General features: G+C 40.4%; 1 protein-coding gene across 1 annotated transcript in view; it reads right to left on the bottom strand.

Annotated features, from left to right (window-relative positions):
* Positions 1 to 1,163: 1,163 nt before the first annotated feature.
* SMS (spermine synthase) overlaps positions 1,164 to 19,989 on the bottom strand; it is a 58,924-nt gene continuing 40,098 nt past the window's right edge. Inside the window, exons 10-11 of the mRNA XM_054840375.1 lie at positions 6,956 to 7,071; positions 1,164 to 4,037 (exon numbers count right to left, since the gene is read on the bottom strand). Of these exons, the coding sequence (XP_054696350.1) occupies positions 3,995 to 4,037; positions 6,956 to 7,071 (159 nt within the window). The 3' untranslated portion in view covers positions 1,164 to 3,994. The remainder of the gene's footprint in view (positions 4,038 to 6,955; positions 7,072 to 19,989) is intronic.

A 19,989-nucleotide genomic window follows, 5' to 3' on the forward strand; every position in this document is an offset into this window, starting at 1 on the left:
TTCCACCATTCCCATTCCACATTTCTAACTCCTTGCTTCCTAAAGCATTCTACATTTCAAAAAGGCACTTCTATGTTGCTCAAAGCTACTGTTAATCACTCCTGCACTCACTTCCTTTGCCAGTTCTCTCACTTGCTCCCTTCAGCATCTCCTTTAATGATTCCAACTACTCCTTTTTTCTCTGTGGGCAAGGTTTGCCAACTTCCTCCTATTACCCTCAGGCAACATGATTTATGTTAGTCTCCTATGCCTAACTTAAAATAAGAAATTGAGTACTCTTCTCACTTGTCCCCTTGCCTTGTTCCTTCCAGCAAGCTGTCAACACCTCAAACTCTATAAACAGTGAAAATAAAAAAGCAAGAGATACCTATCTTCTCTGTCATGCACGTAGGTGCTCTAAAATTACTTTTTATCCCTACCTTCAAAGTCTGTATGTGAGACTTCTTTCCTCAAAAAGTTAAGCCTTGCCCCTTCTTTTTCCCCAACTACCAAGTCCTTTGCAATCACTGTACTTAGGACAGATGTAAACACTTCTCCTTTGCAGTTAGCTGGGATTTATGCAAATCTCTCTACAATCTCTTTTGGAAATCACATTCTTCTTTTATTGTCTGGTATTATTAATCTTTCTGAATCACACCCCAGAGTAACTTCTTCAGTGTGCCCATCCTGTTCATGCCCTTCTCCCTCTCCCTTAAACTTCTGTGCCAAAGCTTGCATCATTCTTAATGTCTCACTTATTTTTCCTAAGCCTATCTTTTCTCTACACCACGCAATGAGTCACATCACCACCCAAAGCCAACTTGCCACTTCAGCAGAAAAATTAAAACTTACACTTACAGACCTGCAAAGAATTCATATTTACAGTACTCTACACAAACTTAATTCTTTCTAGGCAAAGATCACTGAAGCCTTAAGTGATCATCCCCATCACAAACATCAGTGTGCTGTTTCATACTATGGAGTATCTTATCTGAGCATATATGGAAAATAACTAAATTTATTAAATTGAGACAGAAAAGATACTCAATAAAAGGAGCGTTAAGTACCTTTATGTTTGCTAGGTGACAAGTAAAAGAAAAAAGAGGTACAATGGTAAGCATCATACCCATCAATTCTGTTTTCACACTGAATCCACAATGTATTTAACAATTCAAACACACAAGTAATAATAGTGTACCTTTATTTTAACACGTACACTGCACTGATGCAGTAGATACAATGCCAGCAGTCTTCTCTTTGCACAAACTACTATCAATCAAGTTTTTAAATACTTAAATCACATTTCTAGGTGGAAGCAGCATTTAGTGCAAAGAATAATTAAGAAAACCCTAAACATTAACCATATCTTGGGAACTGTTTGCATACATAGTGCAGCAATCATAGCTATTTCCCAGCTGGCTTTAAACATGGAAAACTGATCAGCTATAGCAATTTGCATTTGAAAATTCTAACACAGAAAGACTTGTTTTCCTTTTAAAAAAATCTACACTACAGCAACAAATAAAGACAGTGTGTATATATTTGCTCAGAATCAATTCAGCAACTTAAAAAATATAACGTTCAGTGTTTACTGAATTGCTTTATACTGCATCTATCACTTTAAAAAAACCTACATTAAGAAGTTTAAAGAAAAAATTATTCCTCCAACTCTCTTTATACTTTATCAGTTGAAAAGGAAAGATTTGCAAGCACTGCTACCTCTCATCTATCAATATGTAACTGAGTTTCCCCGGTCATTCTGGGAACTGATTATCGAACATCCCTGCACACTCAACATCTGTGTTCAGGCAGCCTTGTACAGCGATGCTAAAGAAAAGCACCAGCCTTGGTAAAGCAAGCCAGCAAGCACATTAAGTCATCTGCCAGTTCACAAGTTTCTTCGCTAAAAACAACCACCCCCACTTGTTGTGACTGATTTCTACATCTATCAAGCTCACTCAGAAACATAAATGCTGTAAGCCCTGTCCCAGTGAATGCCTGTGTGCTTAACTTCCATCTACATGAGTAATCACACTAAGAATCAATAGGAATATTCATGCTTGCAAAGTTAAGGATACACGTAACTTTTCATAGGACATCTGCATTCACTTGCAGTTATACAATATGCTTATTGCAGTCCTGTACCATAAATGAAGGATCACTACTAGGTCATAGGCAGTAATATCACGGTATTTTCTGGGGTGTATACAACAGAGCTAAAACACTCAGGGAAATGCAAGCCACTTCTCCTGTTTAGAGGGAAGCTCTGCTCTTTGGGAGTATTTAGGGATGCACAAAAGCTGTAGGCCATGGAAGAACTGTGCCCCATGTATATTAAAGAATTAACATTAACTACAATAATTTAAAACAGTAAGACTGAAAAATACTTCTATTGGCTCTTCAAATTGAAAGCATTTTAACAGCACAACTGTACAATACAAAAACCATTATACACCAAATGAAGAGCACATTTTTGCAAGTTTCCCAGTATCACTCCAGAATTCTATATAGGCTACCCAGGTTTCATGAACAGTTTACGTACGTGGGACACAGTAAAATTCTTCTTTATATATTATTTAAGAATACAGATCTTAAGAGTGGTTTGGTTTGGTTTCATTAACAGTATCGGGGGGGGGGGGAGGAGGAGAGGAAAATCAACTCCCTCCAATAAACTAAGAAAACAATTATTAGGTGTTGAAAGAAGAAAACATTATGGTTCAGGATTACAGTGTTTAGGGAAATAGTGCACTCTTTATTCTATCTTGAAATGTACAGAAATGCACAGAATAGTTATATCCTTCCTACCTCCTTTCAAGTGGGATCTTTTAAACACTGAAAGCCAAGTTTTAGTCAGTACATAGCACATTCTTACAAAAATATAACTTTTCTGACAACATGAGAAACAGTTAAGAGAAAAATGCTTTATCTTTCAGAAGAAAACTACAATGCAACCTAGCTTCCACTGATTTTAACACTGCAATTGAATCTAATTCAGCAAGAGCCCCACGCAACATGGTTAATCTGCAGCAGCACGACTAGGACTTACCCTACCAAAGTACACATACTCGCCTCAAAACATTCAATACTGGTGCATGTTAATCTAGATCACACACACACACATTTCTTTGCCCTCTAAGGGGACCTTTCCTTCTTCAAGAACCTAGTGCTTCCCATAAGGCTGAGGAGTGTATGCCCACAAGAACCTCATTACACTTAATTTCTTGCACTGTGGTGGGATGGAAAACCAATTTTAATTTTCATGCTGATAGGAGTTCAAAGTGCATCTATAACCTACTGTTAAATCTGTATCAAAATCCAAATGATCAATACAGCAGCAGCTAAAGAATTCCATGAGGTGAAAGGTCAAATATTCCTCTCCTGCAGAAGAGATTACAGCAATGATGAATGAAACTAGAGTAAATAAATGAAATTTAAGACTAGCTTTCTTCCCTTTGCAATGAAGGATTTGGGGTATCCTTTCAGGAGACTTTTTCCTTTTTTTTTTTTAGGTTATGCCTTTCTTCTCTATATGGAAGCACTGTGGTGTTCATTAAAAGAAAAATCAAACAAAAAACCCTCCATCCTTAAAAAGCACCATAGATAAAAGTCTGGTGGAAAACCAAAAAACCAAACCAAACTCCATGGACCACCCTTCAGGGTTGAAATGCTAAAGATGCCTTTTTAATCAGGTTGTGAAGATCTACAAAAAAATAAAAAGGATCACATTCTAAAGGTTCAGTGCATTAAGCAGCTATAGTTTTGCTGCTTATTCATCTTTAAGTTGACTTTCAAAAATAACACCCTAACTCATCAAAATATACATTTTCCATTTGCTTTTAAATTAAAATAATAATAAAAAAACATTTAAAGAATTCACAATCAATAGCATGACTAAGTTTCAGGATCATCTACAGCATATAATTTAAATGTTCAAGATGCCAATATGCAGCACGTGGCAGGCCTATATGCTCCATGCAGCATGTACACTTAGGATAATCTCAAATAATCTTGACGTTCAGATGTCAGTTTGTTTCTTCCAAATAGTGTAGAATACCCATCTGGGGAAAATGAGCAGTTAAGGAAAAAAAAGCAAAGTCTGTAGTACATAATCAAAATGGAAGCAGTTCTTTTCATTTATATTGTGATTCTGAAAACTTCCGGGAGCTCATAAAGATGGGGTAGGTAAAAGTCTCAAAAGTGAAATCTCCCTGGATCCTCTTTTTGGCTTAGCAGTTCAAAACAGCATCCCATTTCCACTGAAACCAAAACCCTTTGCAAACCCATGTTTTCAAATTCCTGCCGCAAGTTTTCAGGGGATGCATCTAGGAAACAACCAGCTACTCAACTGGTGAATCCCTAATGCAGACACAAGCTTAATACTGAGATGTTCAATAGCTGAACACTAGGTGTGCAGGTATCTTACTGTGCAAAGATTTAAATGTCTATGGTCTATTAAATGCCTCAACAGGCGTTCCACAATGCTCACTTACAGATGCATCTAAATTTTGCCTAGGCATTTGTTTAAAAGCCTCTGTGGTGTTTGCCTTAGGTACCTAAACAATTTTACTTCAGACCTTTATGTCGTCCAGACTGAGCTAGAAGCAAATACAGAGCAACTGGCAGGTCTATCAGTGGTCTTTTTGCTGCTCCTCTGGGGGTAGATGAGCCCAGCTTCAGCACAGCCATACAGCAGCTATGCCCAAATCACAGTTCTCCCAGGTCTTCCTGGCGGGACAGCCAACTGTGATCCTCAAGAGCTCTCTTGCCATGCTGGGCACAGAAGAGAGGTTAGAGCTACGTGATTCCACCTCCTTCTGGAGGAGCAGATGGGAGGATGAGACATGCACATCACCAGTTCTAGACCTGCAGCAGAATAAGGCATAGATTTCTGGGATTTCTAACTTAGTAAAACCACATAAAGATATATGATCTTCTATTTACACAGTGAGGTCGCACACGCTCCAGATGGGAGCCTGCATGTTCAGAGGGTCGTAGTAGACACCTCAGACATATATGCTTTTTTAAAATAGAGAGCTGGCTTTTATGTCAACAGCTACTTGAATTTCAGATGACCCCCACAGCAACACTGGTAAACATCAGAAGTTCAAGTATCTATTACACACAATAACTATTCTTGAAGCAGGCAAAACAACTAACAGTACAAGTAATAAGCCAGCTTAGTACTTTGGCTGCATTCAGGTACCCATGCAGGTAACTTTTGGTCAGATTACAGAAATGAACATTTGCTTAAGTGAAGAGATCTGTTCAATGGCTCAAGAGATTTCGGACACTTAAATGAATGTCACTAGTGTGTTCCATAAAGAAAGAGAGCCCTAATTTTTGATTACTTGTCACAATTCTACTGTAAACTATAACATCTCTCAGTCATCCGTGAAACAGTGTTTAGGTATAACCTGCCACTCAGCTACATACTCCTGCTTGGAAGTCTTTACATTTCAAGAAAGGCAATAACCTGAACCTGAAATGCAGGCAGGGGAGTATCAGAAGTCCAAGGCCAAATTAAAAGCTAGAGTAGAGTACTTTGGGCTAATCTGAAGTCATCAAGATGACTTCTTTACCATTCCTGTACCTATAATTCATTCAGAAAAAGTAAACTAAAAGCCTGCCACACTTCTCTTAAGAACTGTTCACTTTCAAGCTCCATTATACCTACTTAATGGCCAGTTTTAATAAATTTATTGCTAAAAATATTTCATATCTGTTAGCATGGTAGAAATATTTAAGTGTATTTTTCAAAGGAATGAAGTAGCATTTCCTACTGAATTCATTTAAAAACATTTTGCATACTTCCAAATAAACAATGAAGTATTTAGAAGACTTTCCGAGGATGCAGACTTCAAATCACATACATAGTGCATTAAGGCCTAGCAGTTGTAAAGGCAAAAATAACCAATTTATCTGAAATAGTAAGCTACAAGGGCAAATATCTTTGTATCTTCTTTCACTCTTTCTTTTTTGTCTTGAAAATGTTAAGATCAAATCTGAGTTTCACTGCAGACCTGACAATAATGAGAAACAGGAGCAGCTTGTTACAGTTGGTATGGAGTCCAGAACAGCAGGCTACAGCATTAAAAAGCATCAAGATCAGAGACAGAGAAGGGAGGCAAAATGAACACACAGAAGAAAGGCTATAGCAGAGTTTCACGCACTTAACATATTATGAATAAGCAGATCCCGGAAAGGTCTCTCCTGTCAAGAGAAGGACAGGCACAGCAGGCATTACCCTGAAGAAACATTTCCTGGGAGACGACACAAAGGCAAATGCTGCCCACAGAACCACACTATGGCAGATTAAAATGTCCCTCTAGAGTTAATGGCTCAAAGCTGAAACTTCTAGCTCCTTGTATAACTTCCCTACCACCCACAAAAAGAAGAAATTCTGAAGGATTATTTTTAGGAATGGGATATTGCTGAGACGTGTATACTCCTCCCCTTGGAGTATTTTTTTCAGTAACACTAACTAGTAATGATCATTAGGAATAACTTTTTCCCCCATTAAAAATGCTGCTTGATCTGTATGTTCAAGATTAGATCTATCAGAGAATACTTAAAGATCTGGATCATGCTAGTCTGTATGAAGTTAGTTATTTTGTAAAAGAAAAGAAAAGACACACCCTTGCCACAACTCCCAGGCAGCATCACCCTCATCATATCATTTATTCTACATTGCATAAACAACACACTTGGAAACACTCAAAAACATTAATAAAAACATAGCCTGATCTTGAAAGGTGCTGATCATTTCACCAGCTGTGAATTTATGGCACCTTTAAAAAAATAATTCCTGCAATTATCCTAAAAAAAATCAAACTGCAGTAGTTCATTTACTATGAAAAACATTAATAGTGTTTAAATTAGAACTGCCTTCTTGCACTTCAGTTCATTACCTCCAAGCAATCTAGGCTTGCTTGATTTGTTAATATACACTCTCTACTCTTTCAGTCTTTAAGGATACAATTCCATGTAGGAGGGAACGCACACAGTTTCTTTTGAAAACTCCACAGGACAATAAAGCCTGCTAAGCTGTTCTTCATACAGAGTCAAGGCATCGGTCAGATTGATACAGTTTCCCTGAAGAAAAAAGAAAAGTCCCAGTTACAATCAAATAAGCAAAACTTTAAATGAATATATACATTTCAACATTAATGTAAGGCTCACACATACTTCAGAAGCAGATACATGCTGTTCTTAATATTTAATATTTACAAGGCAAATACTGAACAGCTTGTCTTCATTCTGCCTACAGCAAACAATAATTTGTATCTTTTCAAGAAAGGGTAAGTATGGGGGATTATCTATCTTCTCATTAGCAGAAACAACCATTACATTAGGGTTTCTAGTTAAAACAGACCACCATGTGTTGTTTACCTATAACATCTACTCAATAACCATTTTCTTTATGATTGTTTAAATATATTAGTAAACAGTATTACAACATCCAGATTTTCTCAATTATTTAACATTGCCTAGGTCTTACAGCATTAAAATGCACTATAAAAACCCCCCACAATCTCTTCATTTGAAACAGATTCTTCCACAGAGCAATATGACAAAATAAATCAGATCATACAGAAGTTCTGTGGCTGCAGGCTACACTGTCTTGAGTTAGTGTATCACTTTTTAAAAGGAAACAATCCCTATGATACTTCCCCCCCTCAGACCTGTGTCTTATCTCCTCTAAAAATATTAGTATCCTTTTCTGAACAAAATAAAAATCAGTGTGCTTAGATGATTTTTCTCTTAATAAAGCAACTATGAAATATCAGACACATTGAATTCACAGCATTCCTTCCCATACAAACAAGCATTATCCAAACAAATCATTCTTGGAATACAAACACATCAAGGATTACAAATGGTGAGGAATTTGAAAACAAACCCGACACACCTAATTACAAGCACAACTTTGTCCAAAGTCAAGTATTAAAAAGCAGAAGTTACTGCAACATATACCTGGGATCCCCATACAGAGAAAGCTCCAATTAGAAAAGTGCCTATCCATATCGGGTTTGAAGACTGAGCAATAACAGTGAGCCCACAGAACACCAGACTGACACAACACCAACTACCCAAAGCAACAGAAAACACAGTTGTGCAAGTTTAATAAAAAACCTTCTTGTCAAGTTTCTTGCCTACATAACTGAGTAGGCTAGCTGATACTTTACAACCTTAAATACAGTGACCTTAAGAAGGGCGTGGCAAATACCAGTTATTTGGACACTAATTTAAAATGGAGTGAAGTTGAATATAGTCACCACTGCACGGTCTACAAATTACTCAGCTTTTGTTTTCCAGGTGTGAGATGCTGAATAAAGACCCAATAAACATGAATGTGCTGTGGCACAGCATAGACATGGGAATCACAGAATGTCTTGTCAAGTTGAAGAAGCTGTCCTTGGCACACTGACAGCCAGATGAATTGATTTGTGGTCTTCTATATCCACCATTCTTATAGGGAACCTTCAGCTCAATCTACAGGCCCCAAATATGATGCCCAACCAACTACATGTGAACAAAAAGTTACAGGATGACAATGAATCTATCCTGACCACATAGCATGTGCACATCTGGTCATATGTGGGACAGGATGAGACCTCTTCAGGAGACATGTGTCCCCATCCTTCCCTAATGGTTGGATTTACTAGCTTATAGTATAACATGCCTTTTACCTTGAACTAGCACAAGGCTTTCTTTCTGATTTCTAATCAGTAGAAACAGAAGCATTAACTAGCATTTCTCCAGAGTTACTTTCAAAATAAAAATTCTCAGCTTCCCACACATTTTACCACTTCTAGCGAAGGAGCAATGTTAACCACAGAAGACAAAAAAGGGATCTTTCATGCTAATGAATACACAGTTCCTAGTAACCTAGCATATAAGCCAAGGTCCCACAAAACGATGGCAAGAGACCCGAGGCACAAAAGTTTGCTATTTATCTCATATCACAAGAACATTAGTCTAGATTATATAAGGACATGCATTAGACAGAAAAAGGTCTAGTGAAATAAAAATAAGGAAAGAAAGGGTCATTTACTAATACAGCCAGCTTCTTCATTTCTAGATGACTCATTCTGTTCATGAAAGGACAGGCCAAAAGCCTTCCAGCATAAGCACTTCCGAGCAGAGTACTGCTTTTGATCTTTAAAACTCTGCAAGACAGACACGAACGAGAAAGCCTAAAGCAACGGACTCCACCTATGGAATGGCAGTATCTTCCCTCTGCTCTGAATGACTTCTGGAAATGTTTGCGCATGCACACATACAATTTATTGTGGGGTTTTTTTTAATTACTGAATGAGGTATCTCATCCCTTCCTGCCCTTAGATAACATGTGTAACTTGCATCTGACAAAGAATGCAGATGGCTCAACTAAGAAAAAGAGCTAGATCCAATTAAAAACCTTTATCTCTCAGTCACAGTTTATTCAGTATTTTAGGACCTCTAACTTGAAGCGAAGGTCAAGTTCTTTAGAAACCCAGGAACAAAGGATTTATTCAACACTTCCAAAATGCCTATACTACCTATGTTTCACATGTGTGCATTGCTCTGCTAACACATGGTGAAGCTTTTAACTCCAAAGAGAACGGTTTTTAAGAAAGCCACATTTTATTGTTTAACTTCTGCTTCTCAGTGCTCCTAGTTTTTTAAAAATGGCCTTAAAAAAAATTAAGTCCACACAGGTGCAAGTGAAAGTTAATTTTCATAAAGCAAGGAACTAAGATGAGTTTGACCAACAAATACTACCTGTGCTCTTAAAAAACAATGTACAATGAGCAAAGGCTGAAGCAAGCAGAGATCTTATTTGAAATCAGTATGTCTAAACAGCTCCATCTACGTTGTTTTTTCCATGTAACAACATCAGACAATAACTAGAAACAAAGTGTATAATGCACATTCTGACTTTAGGATTTAACTATTTCTTCTACTTGTTTTCATTGGTAGGATTTTTTCACAATGTATTTAAAAAATTTGTATTTCCAGAGGAAGTGAAAAGACTTCACCCTACTGTTCCTCCTCTGAAATTTTTGCATCATATTCGAGTTTTCACAAGTGGAAAAGAAAACATCAACTTAAAATCCTATACACAGCATCTTTAAAAAAAATATTCTTGAAAGCTCTCTTTCAAAAGAACTTGCATAAAACATGTGTTTGGTTATCATTTTGATCATACTCCACAAACAAATGTGTATTTGGTTATGCGGTAAAGGAAGATGGTGTGCTTTATAGTGAATATATCATGTTTGGGTATCAGAAAACAGAACAGGTTTGTAAAAAGGTAAGAGATGAAGACTAACTGAGCACAACTGCACAAAGCACAACAATGAACAGACTACTGCAGTATTTGTTTAGTAACCTGTTATTATCCAGGGGACTGCAGCAGTTATTTGGTTCAGCCGCCCATCACCAAACATATAATTTTGTTTCAACATCAGACTGAAAGCAAAAGAAAACTAAAAAACAACCTGTGTGTGTAATTTGAGTCATAAATAGAAAACACTGCTAGGTAATTTATGGAGCATACCACTATTACGGAGGAAGTTTAATAGGATACACAATGAGATAAACATATCCAGAGTTTCCAGCCTGTTGCTTCAGTATTTCATCCCTTCTCCAGCAAGACAAATCACTGCAGACAGTGTGGAAAATAAATTACAAGAACAATGAAGCATGCCAATAAGCAATTTTTACTTTTCAAACCCACAACACACCAATCTCCAAGATCTTACCTGAAGGTTTAGACATCCCACCTGGCTGTTCTATTAGCCTCTCCTTCTGGAGACACATCACAGAATTTTATAGTTCTGCACAGTTATAATTTTTTGTAATTATTTGACTTTACTCAACAAAAAGCTAAGAATTCCAAAAATCAAATCTACAAAACTTAGATGAACTTATTTCAATAAAGAGAAAAGTTATTGAAAAAAATCACTATTATTAACACCTTTCTGAAAGAAGTGACCAGCTTTATCAACTAAGAATACAGTGTTGATAGTGTCAGTCACACTTAGATGTTCTTGTATCACTAAAATATGACACAGGGAACCAAGCCCAGAATGCAACACAGTGACCAGTAATAACCCATGTTCATTTTAACTCCCCCTGTCTTATGAAAATAGTTATGTGGTAGAGCAATACATTTTTTGTTCTGAACAGACACCATATACTCAAACAATAACTATTGCTAACAACTAATATTGAACAGAGTGCTTAAGCTGATGACTCACCAATTATACTTTTTCAAAAGGGAAATAAGCAAAAATCAGACTTTTTTCTCCCACACTGCTCAGTTTTCAACATATACAAAACCCTACCAAACTCCTTTGTCTACCTCCCCTTCATTAATCTTTGTTTCATGTCAAATCATGTGACAGGTAAAAAAAAAAAGAGGAAATGCTGAAAATTTTCTCCTTAACAAGCATCTCTGACACAAAAGTATGAGATAGTTTTAAACTTTAACCAATCTGTGTTTGTAAGACCTTAAGGCTGATGATTCCTGAACTGTTTCACAGCCGTTGCATTCTGAGTCTGCTCATGCCTGTCCCCCAACACCAATTCTCCTGGGCTTTCATAAGGCATACATTCTGTAGTACGATGGGTTTAGTTTTCAGGTTTCTAAAGCACAATGCACAAATTTAAATAATAAATACAGTTCCAGAGTTGAACACGACCACGTTGGGTTTTTTTCCTTCCTCACTTCAGAGTGACTAAGAAGCAAGGAGATACATAGAGCATGAAACACCTAATATCAAAGCTAGGTTTGAGTTTTGGGTTACAGGGATGGCTTTTAAGGAGATAATGGTGGCAAACCTGACTGAACCTGACATCTCTACTGGACAAACAATCAATTAAAAGTGAACATTCACTAACACAAGGGAATTAGATGTCTGTCCCTTAAAGACTCCCAAATTGCTAAGAAATCACACAGGGACATGCATCTGTTCTTCCAGCCTCCTTTCACATTGCAGCCAAAAACCCTGCTCCCTCTTTGGAAGTGCTAATTAGAAAACCCACACAGCAGCCAAAAAAAGGAGCATAACTATGGAGCAACATCATGGTGGTCTGGATGTTTGGAGGGCTGGGCCACACTGTATTAGAGAACAGCCAGGAAGCGATAGCTTGGTGAAGGGCTCTGCGCATGCGTATGTGACATCTGATTCCTTGCACCAGTGGTTAGTGCTGTTTACTGGAACCCAAACCCGTGAGTAGTTCAAGACTGTTTCTATCCTGCCTGGGTTGAATGACCCAGACTAGGAAGGAGCAAATTCCTGTTCAGAGGTATTTTTAAAGGTTCCACTTCATAAACAGGCTGAAAATGACAGCCTGCTCAACCTCAAAGGATTAGATCAGCAGAGCAAAAACTTAGAACAGAAAAAGGCATTTTCACAGCTACACGTAATCCACTGACACACAGAGACAACCTTACAATCAGTCTGCCTCTTACAGAGCATAGTTTCACAGCTGTTGGGACAATCCTCACATGCTACATGGAACACACAGGATGGTGATGGTTCAGAAAAAACCCACAAACATATCACACTAGTGTCTATGAGTACACATACTCCACTGAAGCGGAAAAAAAATGAATCACTTGGGCAATCTAAAAATCATACTGACTTTTAGAAGGTCCGATAGCATAAAACCACTTAACGCGTTCAGAAACAAGTCACTGGGAATGTCCATTAGACATGAAACCAGACCTCAGGATATGCCAAGCTCTTACATCCTCGCTGACTCCCACTTCTGTCCCCCATGATGGATGTGGAACCTGCACCTGTAACTGGCTCCCCTTGGAGAATGCAGCACTGAACACCTTACAGACCTGGACCCATATTACATCACTAAACACTTCAAAGCACTGACTTCAGAAGGAAGAACAGAAATACAGCAAGCCATATGACCCTTAAGCATCAGAATAGCAAGATTATGTTCAACAGTAACTTTTTGCAAACAAGCTTCAAGTCTTAAACATACAGGCAGGGCTTCAAGTTCTGCAGGTTAAGGGCCCTAAAGCTCACCTCTCTTTGTCCAGGTCCTATGTAGGCTACAAGACTCTCAATATGGATGATGCAGCTAAAGCAAGGACATGAAAAGCACAGCTGCTACTTGTACAAGTTTTTATTCTCATTGTGATTACTGTTTGTGGATGTGTAGAGCACATATGAAGGTGTTTTTCCCCCCGCAATATACTTAAGCACAGACTTACAGCAGCAGAGAACAAGACCCATAAACTGCTCTTTATCTTTCCAGAACTGAAACAAGCAAAAAGTCCCTCCATCCTAAAATTGACTGTACATGTTCTTGCATCCCCTAGGAATAAGAATAAATAGTCTGAAAAGCCTTTCAGGGGCAGAATCACTCTATAAATGTGAATAAACTGCTGGAAAATACCAGTTGTTGGTCTCCACCTAGTGGTGACAGAATATTCTGCATTAGCATTTGGAGACTACTCTGAGGATCACCATGAAATACCGAGGGAACAACCAGGTGTGTTAGAGTAGCATGCCAAAACAAATAATTCTTTTGATAATCTCAAATGATAAGCATACCTAGATAAATTCTATCTAGACAAAAGTAGCTTTGATTAAAAATTAGATAAATGTGCACAATATACTCCTGTATTTGATTAGCAAACCTATGAAACCAATAATCATTACTTGCTCAGAAACACCTAGCCAAAAATCCCCACCAAAACCCACTGCACTGCGATTTAAGTCTCACTTCTCCTTTATACTGTTATTGAGTCTGACTTTTGCCAAAGTTTTTTAAAAGAAAGTCTCTTAATCTTCCCCATCCTGCCTAAGTTAGGTCACATAACTGTTGCTTTCAGAGCTCAGATTTAACATATTCCTGAGATTACTAGAACAGCCCTCAGGATTTTTATCTGGCTTTGCATCAGAACTTCTCATTGCCTGGCTACTTCTGGAAAGATAAAATCACAGAATGGTTAGGGTTGGAAGGGACCTCAAAGACCATCTAGTTCCAACCCCCCTGCCATGCACAGGGACACCCTCCACTAGAGCACATTGCCCAAAGCCCCATCCAACCTGGTCTTAAACACTGTCAGGGAGGGGGCCTCCACAACCTCTCTGGGCAACCTGTTCCACTGCCTCACCACCCTCACAGTAAAGAATTTCTTTCTAACATCTAATCTAAACTGACCCTCCTTCAGCTTGAACCCATTACCCCTTGTCCTGTCACTACACGCCCTCATAAACAGTCCCTCACCAGCTTTCCTGTAGGCCCCTTCAGGTACTGGTAAGCCGCAATTAGATCTCCCCGGAGCCTTCTCTTCTCCAGGCTGAACAGCCCCAACTCTCTCAGCCTGTCCTCACAGGAGAGGTGCTCCAGCCCTCTGATCAGCTTTGTGACCCTCCTCTGGACTCACTCCAACAGCTCCCTGTCTCTCCTGCACTGGGGCCCCCAGAGCTGGACGCAGTACTCCAGGTGGGGTCTCACAAGAGCGGAGTAGAGGGGCAGGATCACCTCCCTCGACCTGCTGGTCATGCCTCTTTTGATGCAGCCCAGGACATGGTTGGCTTTCTGGGCTGCAAGCGCACACTGCCGGCTCATGTTGAGCTTCTCATCAATCAACACCCCCAAGTCCTTCTCCTCGGGGCTGCTTTCAATCCATTCCTCGCCCAGCCTGTATTTGTGCTTGGGATTGCGCCGACCCACGTGCAGGACCTTGCACTTGGCCTTGTTGAACTTCATGCGGTTCGCACGGGCCCAGCTCTCCAGCCTGTCAAGGTCCCTCTGGATGGCATCCCTTCCTTCCAGCGTGTTGACCACACCACACAGCTTGGTGTCACCGGCAAACTTGCTGAGGGTGCGCTCGATCCCACTGTCCATGTTGCCGACAAAGTTGTTGAACAGTGCCAGTCCCAGTACCGACCCCTGAGGAACACCACTCATCACTGATCTCCACTTGGACATTGAGCTGTTGACCACAACCCTTTGAGTGCGACCATCCAGCCAATTCCTTATCCACTGCGTGGTCCATCCATCGAATCCATGTCTCTCCAATTTAGAGACAAGGATCTCCACTAAAGTCATGCATGGCATGTCACACTTGAGTAAGAATTATTATTATTACCAAAACTCAAAGTAATTTATGACCTGCAAATGCTGTAGTACATACTATAAGCACAAGTGTCTGGGGAAAAAATGGAGTACTGACAAGCACAAATGCTATTTTAGCTGTACAAAACTATGTCTGATTTATGTTCATGAGGTGAGCTGCAAACAGAAATTGTCTTACAAGACAGTGTGATTTCATAATAATGTGTTAACAGATCACTCGGTGAAGCTTAACTTTTTGCTCTCAGCTCGACATTAGTGCAGTTCTACCTACATCATGATTAATTGCTTTTATTAAGCATTCTCAGGAAGAGTTTTGTTTTTTAAAAGAACTGAGAAAAATGCATATAAATACTGAACTTGTAACTGCAAATTGTTGGTCCAGGAGCACTTCTCAGCTCTTAGGTCAGGGTGCAGGCCCCATTCTTAATCCACTTTGGTCTTCACTGAAATAGAGGATATGAATCAAAGGAAGATATAAATATCAGCAAGTTTTCTCAAAATTTTTCTTTTGTTGGTCATGCTCATACCATCCTAAATATACACTCTCTGCATTAAGGCCTGCCAATATTCTTTAGGAAACCCATCAACTGTGCAGCACCAGACAGAACTCACATCAATGACACCATTCATTTTGTCATCTCCTGCAGACGAAAAGAGAAAGCCTCATGCCATCTGCACAATGCAATTATGTTAAAACCAGATATTTTATGCACTGAAGCTTTTGATGAACTTGGATTTTAAGTCAACTAATCAAAAATACCATTATGTAACTAGAAGGATACTAAGAGCTTTTTTCTAGCTAATGCACATGAAATTATTAAAGATAAACAACTAAGAGATGGAAAAAATCTGAAAGTTCAGAACAAGTCTCAATTCTCAATTAGGCTGCAAAAAGTAAACAGAACTGTATAGGAATGTATCCTGAATGAGAGCAGAAGTTATGCCGCAGCCTAAGGCACATGACTTTGTTAGCACTGCACGGCTTGCCATTATTGTTTGTATTGCTTCCATGTTACCAACTTACCAGCAATTGCTTTTATTTCAGAGCATTCCTAACTATTCTAAAGACTGTTTTCCAGCCAATGCTTCAGGACTCTGGAGCACTGCAGTTAGACAGCTATAGACCCTGCCTGCTGACAGCAGTCCTGAACAATACTTGTAACAGTTTGCTCCTAGTAATAACAGAAAGGTGTAGTATGCTGTCTACTATAAAACATCTCAAAAATCAATTCATGTCCTGAAGAGAACATTTTCCAAAACTTGTGCAGAGCCCAATGAAGAGGTGAAGAGCATTTCCATTTACTTTTCCCAGCAGTGGCATTTAGAGTCAGACAGCAATACAGTATGTAAAAGGCTGCCATTCTCTGAACAGAATTCCACTTTTGGGTAAAGCATTTCTTGAGCATTGAAATAAATGACATTCTAACAAGACACACAAGGTAACCCCTGCAAGCAGAATTATCAGAAGACAAGCTACAAACTACAGAAGTTTCAAACATTAGTACAACAAAGGGAAAATGTGGGTCCCCTCCGGAATGAAACGGGTGACCTGGTTACCCAGGATATGGAGAAGGCTGAGGTACTCAACGACTTCTTTGCCTCAGTCTTCACTGGCGAATGCTTGAGGCACACTGCCCAGGTCGCAGAAGGCAGGGACTGGGAGAATGCAGAACCGCCTACTGTAGGAGAAGATCAAGTTCGAGAATATCTAAGGAACCTGAAGGTGCACAAGTCCATGGGACCTGATGAGATGCATCCACGGGTCTTGAGGGAACTGGCGGATGAAGTGGCCAGGCCACTCGCCATCATGTTTGAGAAGTCCTGGCAGTCCGGCAAAGTTCCCATCAACTGGAAGAGGGGGAACATAACCCCCATTTTTAAGAAGGGAAAAAAGGAAGACCCAGGGAACTACAGGCCGATCAGTCTCACCTCCGTGCCTGGCAAGATTATGGAGCAGACCCTCCTGGAGACCATGCTCAGGCACATGGAAAATAAGGAGGTGATTGGTGACAGCCAACACGGCTTCACTAGGGGCAAATCATGCCTGACAAACTTGGTGGCCTTCTATGATTGGGTTACAGTGTCAGTGGATAAGGGAAGGGCAACTGACGTCACCTACCCGGACTTGTGCAAGGCATTTGACACTGCCCTGCACGACATCCTTGTCTCTAAATTGGAGAGACATGGATTCGATGGATGGACCACACGGTGGATAAGGAATTGGCTGGATGGTCGCACTCAAATGGTTGTGGTCAACGGCTCAATGTCCAAGTGGAGATCAGTGATGAGTGGTGTTCCTCAGGGGTCGGTACTGGGACTGGCACTGTTCAACATCTTTGTCGGCGACATGGACAGTGGGATCGAGCGCACCCTCAGCAAGTTTGCCGGTGACACCAAGCTGTGTGGTGTGGTCAACACACTGGAGGGAAGGGATGCCATCCAGAGGGACCTTGACAGGCTGGAGAGCTGGGCCCGTGCGAACCGCATGAAGTTCAACAAGGCCAAGTGCAAGGTCCTGCACGTGGGTCGGCGCAATCCCAAGCACAAATACAGGCTGGGCGAGGAATGGATTGAAAGCAGCCCCGAGGAGAAGGACTTGGGGGTGTTGATTGATGAGAAGCTCAACATGAGCCGGCAGTGTGCGCTTGCAGCCCAGAAAGCCAACCATGTCCTGGGCTGCATCAAAAGAGGCGTGACCAGCAGGTCGAGGGAGGTGATCCTGCCCCTCTACTCCGCTCTTGTGAGACCCCACCTGGAGTACTGCATCCAGCTCTGGGGGCCCCAGTGCAGGAGAGACAGGGAGCTGTTGGAGTGAGTCCAGAGGAGGGTCACAAAGCTGATCAGAGGGCTGGAGCACCTCTCCTGTGAGGACAGGCTGAGAGAGTTGGGGCTGTTCAGCCTGGAGAAGAGAAGGCTCTGGGGAGATCTAATTGTAGCCTTCTAGTACCTGAAGGGGCCTACAGGAAAGCTGGTGAGGGACTGTTTATGAGGGCGTGTAGTGACAGGACAAGGGGTAATGGGTTTAAGCTGAAGGAGGGTCAGTTTAGATTAGATGTTAGAAAGAAATTCTTCACCATGAGGGTGGTGAGGCAGTGGAACAGGTTGCCCAGAAAGGTTGTGGAGGCCCCCTCCCTGACAGTGTTTAAGACCAGGTTGGATGGGGCTTTGGGCAATGTGCTCTAGTGGAGGGTGTCCCTGCCCGCAGTAGGGAGGTTGGAACTAGATGATCTTTGAGGTCCCTTCCAAACCAAACCATTCTGTGATTCTATGATTCTAATGTCAAGGCAAAAGCAGCAACTACAGCTACTGGCCAGTAGCCAACAGGACAGCAACCCTCTTGCAGCATCCTTCCTATGAGACATTTCCTCATCATAGCAAAGGTCAGGCTCTAAGAAATAGGTGGACATCCCCCCAGTCACTTTCCTTGATGATATTTAACACATTTTATGTTTTAGAGAACCAAAACGCACTTCAAGAAAGCCAGGGTGTGTGTGTGTCAGGGGGCACACAAAGTCCTGGATTTTAAAAACATAACTGCTTTAAAAGGCATATGATTGCCTCAGCAAGTGAAGTACAGCCTGCTACCTAAGACAAGCATCCTGGAAGCAGAGAGTTGGAAAAAAGTAACTTAAGTTTTCAACGTTAATACACAGAGCTAAAAAGCCCTGGCATTTAACAGCTAACATATCAGAGCATTCAAAACCATTTATGCATTCCCAGTGTGTGACTAAGCTTAGCTACGAGAGTTGGTAATAGTCATGTTTGACCTTTTGTCCATAGCCTAATGCAATCCTTTGGATATTCAGCTTCAATTAGTTTAATTCAAAACCTAATTTAAAGAAAGTTATAGACAGCTCATTTAATTTAAAGCACCCCTAAAAGTCTGTTCTTCCTATGATCAGACCACTGAGTTTTCCCAAAGGTTTTTGTTTGTTTTTGGTTTTAAATCAGGCCCAGCTGGGAAGAGGCTACAAGGACCATCAAATGGGCTGGGTAGTGTATCAGTAGATACATCAAAAGCTCTGGTAGCTGTTTGCCCCAGTATTAATTTTCCTTTTTTCAGCACTCTCAGGAAGACTAAGTTGCCAGAGTACATTGCTTCTATGCTCCAGCCCTTTCACTGGCTACCAGTTAGCCAGAAGTCCAAATTCAAGCCACTTCAATTTTAATATTGTTTCTTTCCCATCCTGCCATGTCCCACCTTGTTACTCTGGGACTGCAAAACCCATAGTACACAGTTTCACAATGGCTTAAAGCCACCAGGGTCAGTTCAGTACTGCTGTCCTTCCTTTCTGTCCAAGCAGAGATGTTGGTGAGCTGAGCTATCTCCTCTCATCAGGACAGGACAGGCAGCAGGAGCGCACCAGTCTCAATTCCATTGGTTTCAGCTGAAACAAACCAAGCCCCCTGTACCTTGGCTGCAGCACAGCCATCACACCAGCTTTCAGCACAAGCTTCTTCCCAGAGTCCTCCCGCAAAGTCTTGACAGATACCTGTCCACAGACATACACTTACATACGCTCTAATAAAGTCAGGTAGTCTCACTGTGTATGTTACAAGTATGACAATTGCAACACAAATGCTTGCTCTGTCCAAAAGATGCAGTGTCCTTTCAATATTAAGGTCTGTCAAATATGTCCACTATTAACAGAATAGAAAAGCCAGTAAGATTTACAGTGTGATACAACCTTATTAGTCCTATCTTACATTTCAAGCACAAGATCTATTGTCTTGTACATACAACCTCAGCATTTTAAAATAAAGCAGCACATTAAAGTTGCCAAAAACTTCATTCTATGAGTTTTGCTCCCTATAAACCTGTCCAATGTTACAGTAAACCAGTTTCTTTACACACCTCAAACTCTACACTGATGGGAATACAGTTCAAATGCAAGATAGGTGATTTCA

This window comes from Grus americana, chromosome 1 (genome assembly GCF_028858705.1).
Source record: "Grus americana isolate bGruAme1 chromosome 1, bGruAme1.mat, whole genome shotgun sequence".
NCBI classification, from domain to species: Eukaryota; Metazoa; Chordata; class Aves; order Gruiformes; family Gruidae; genus Grus; species Grus americana.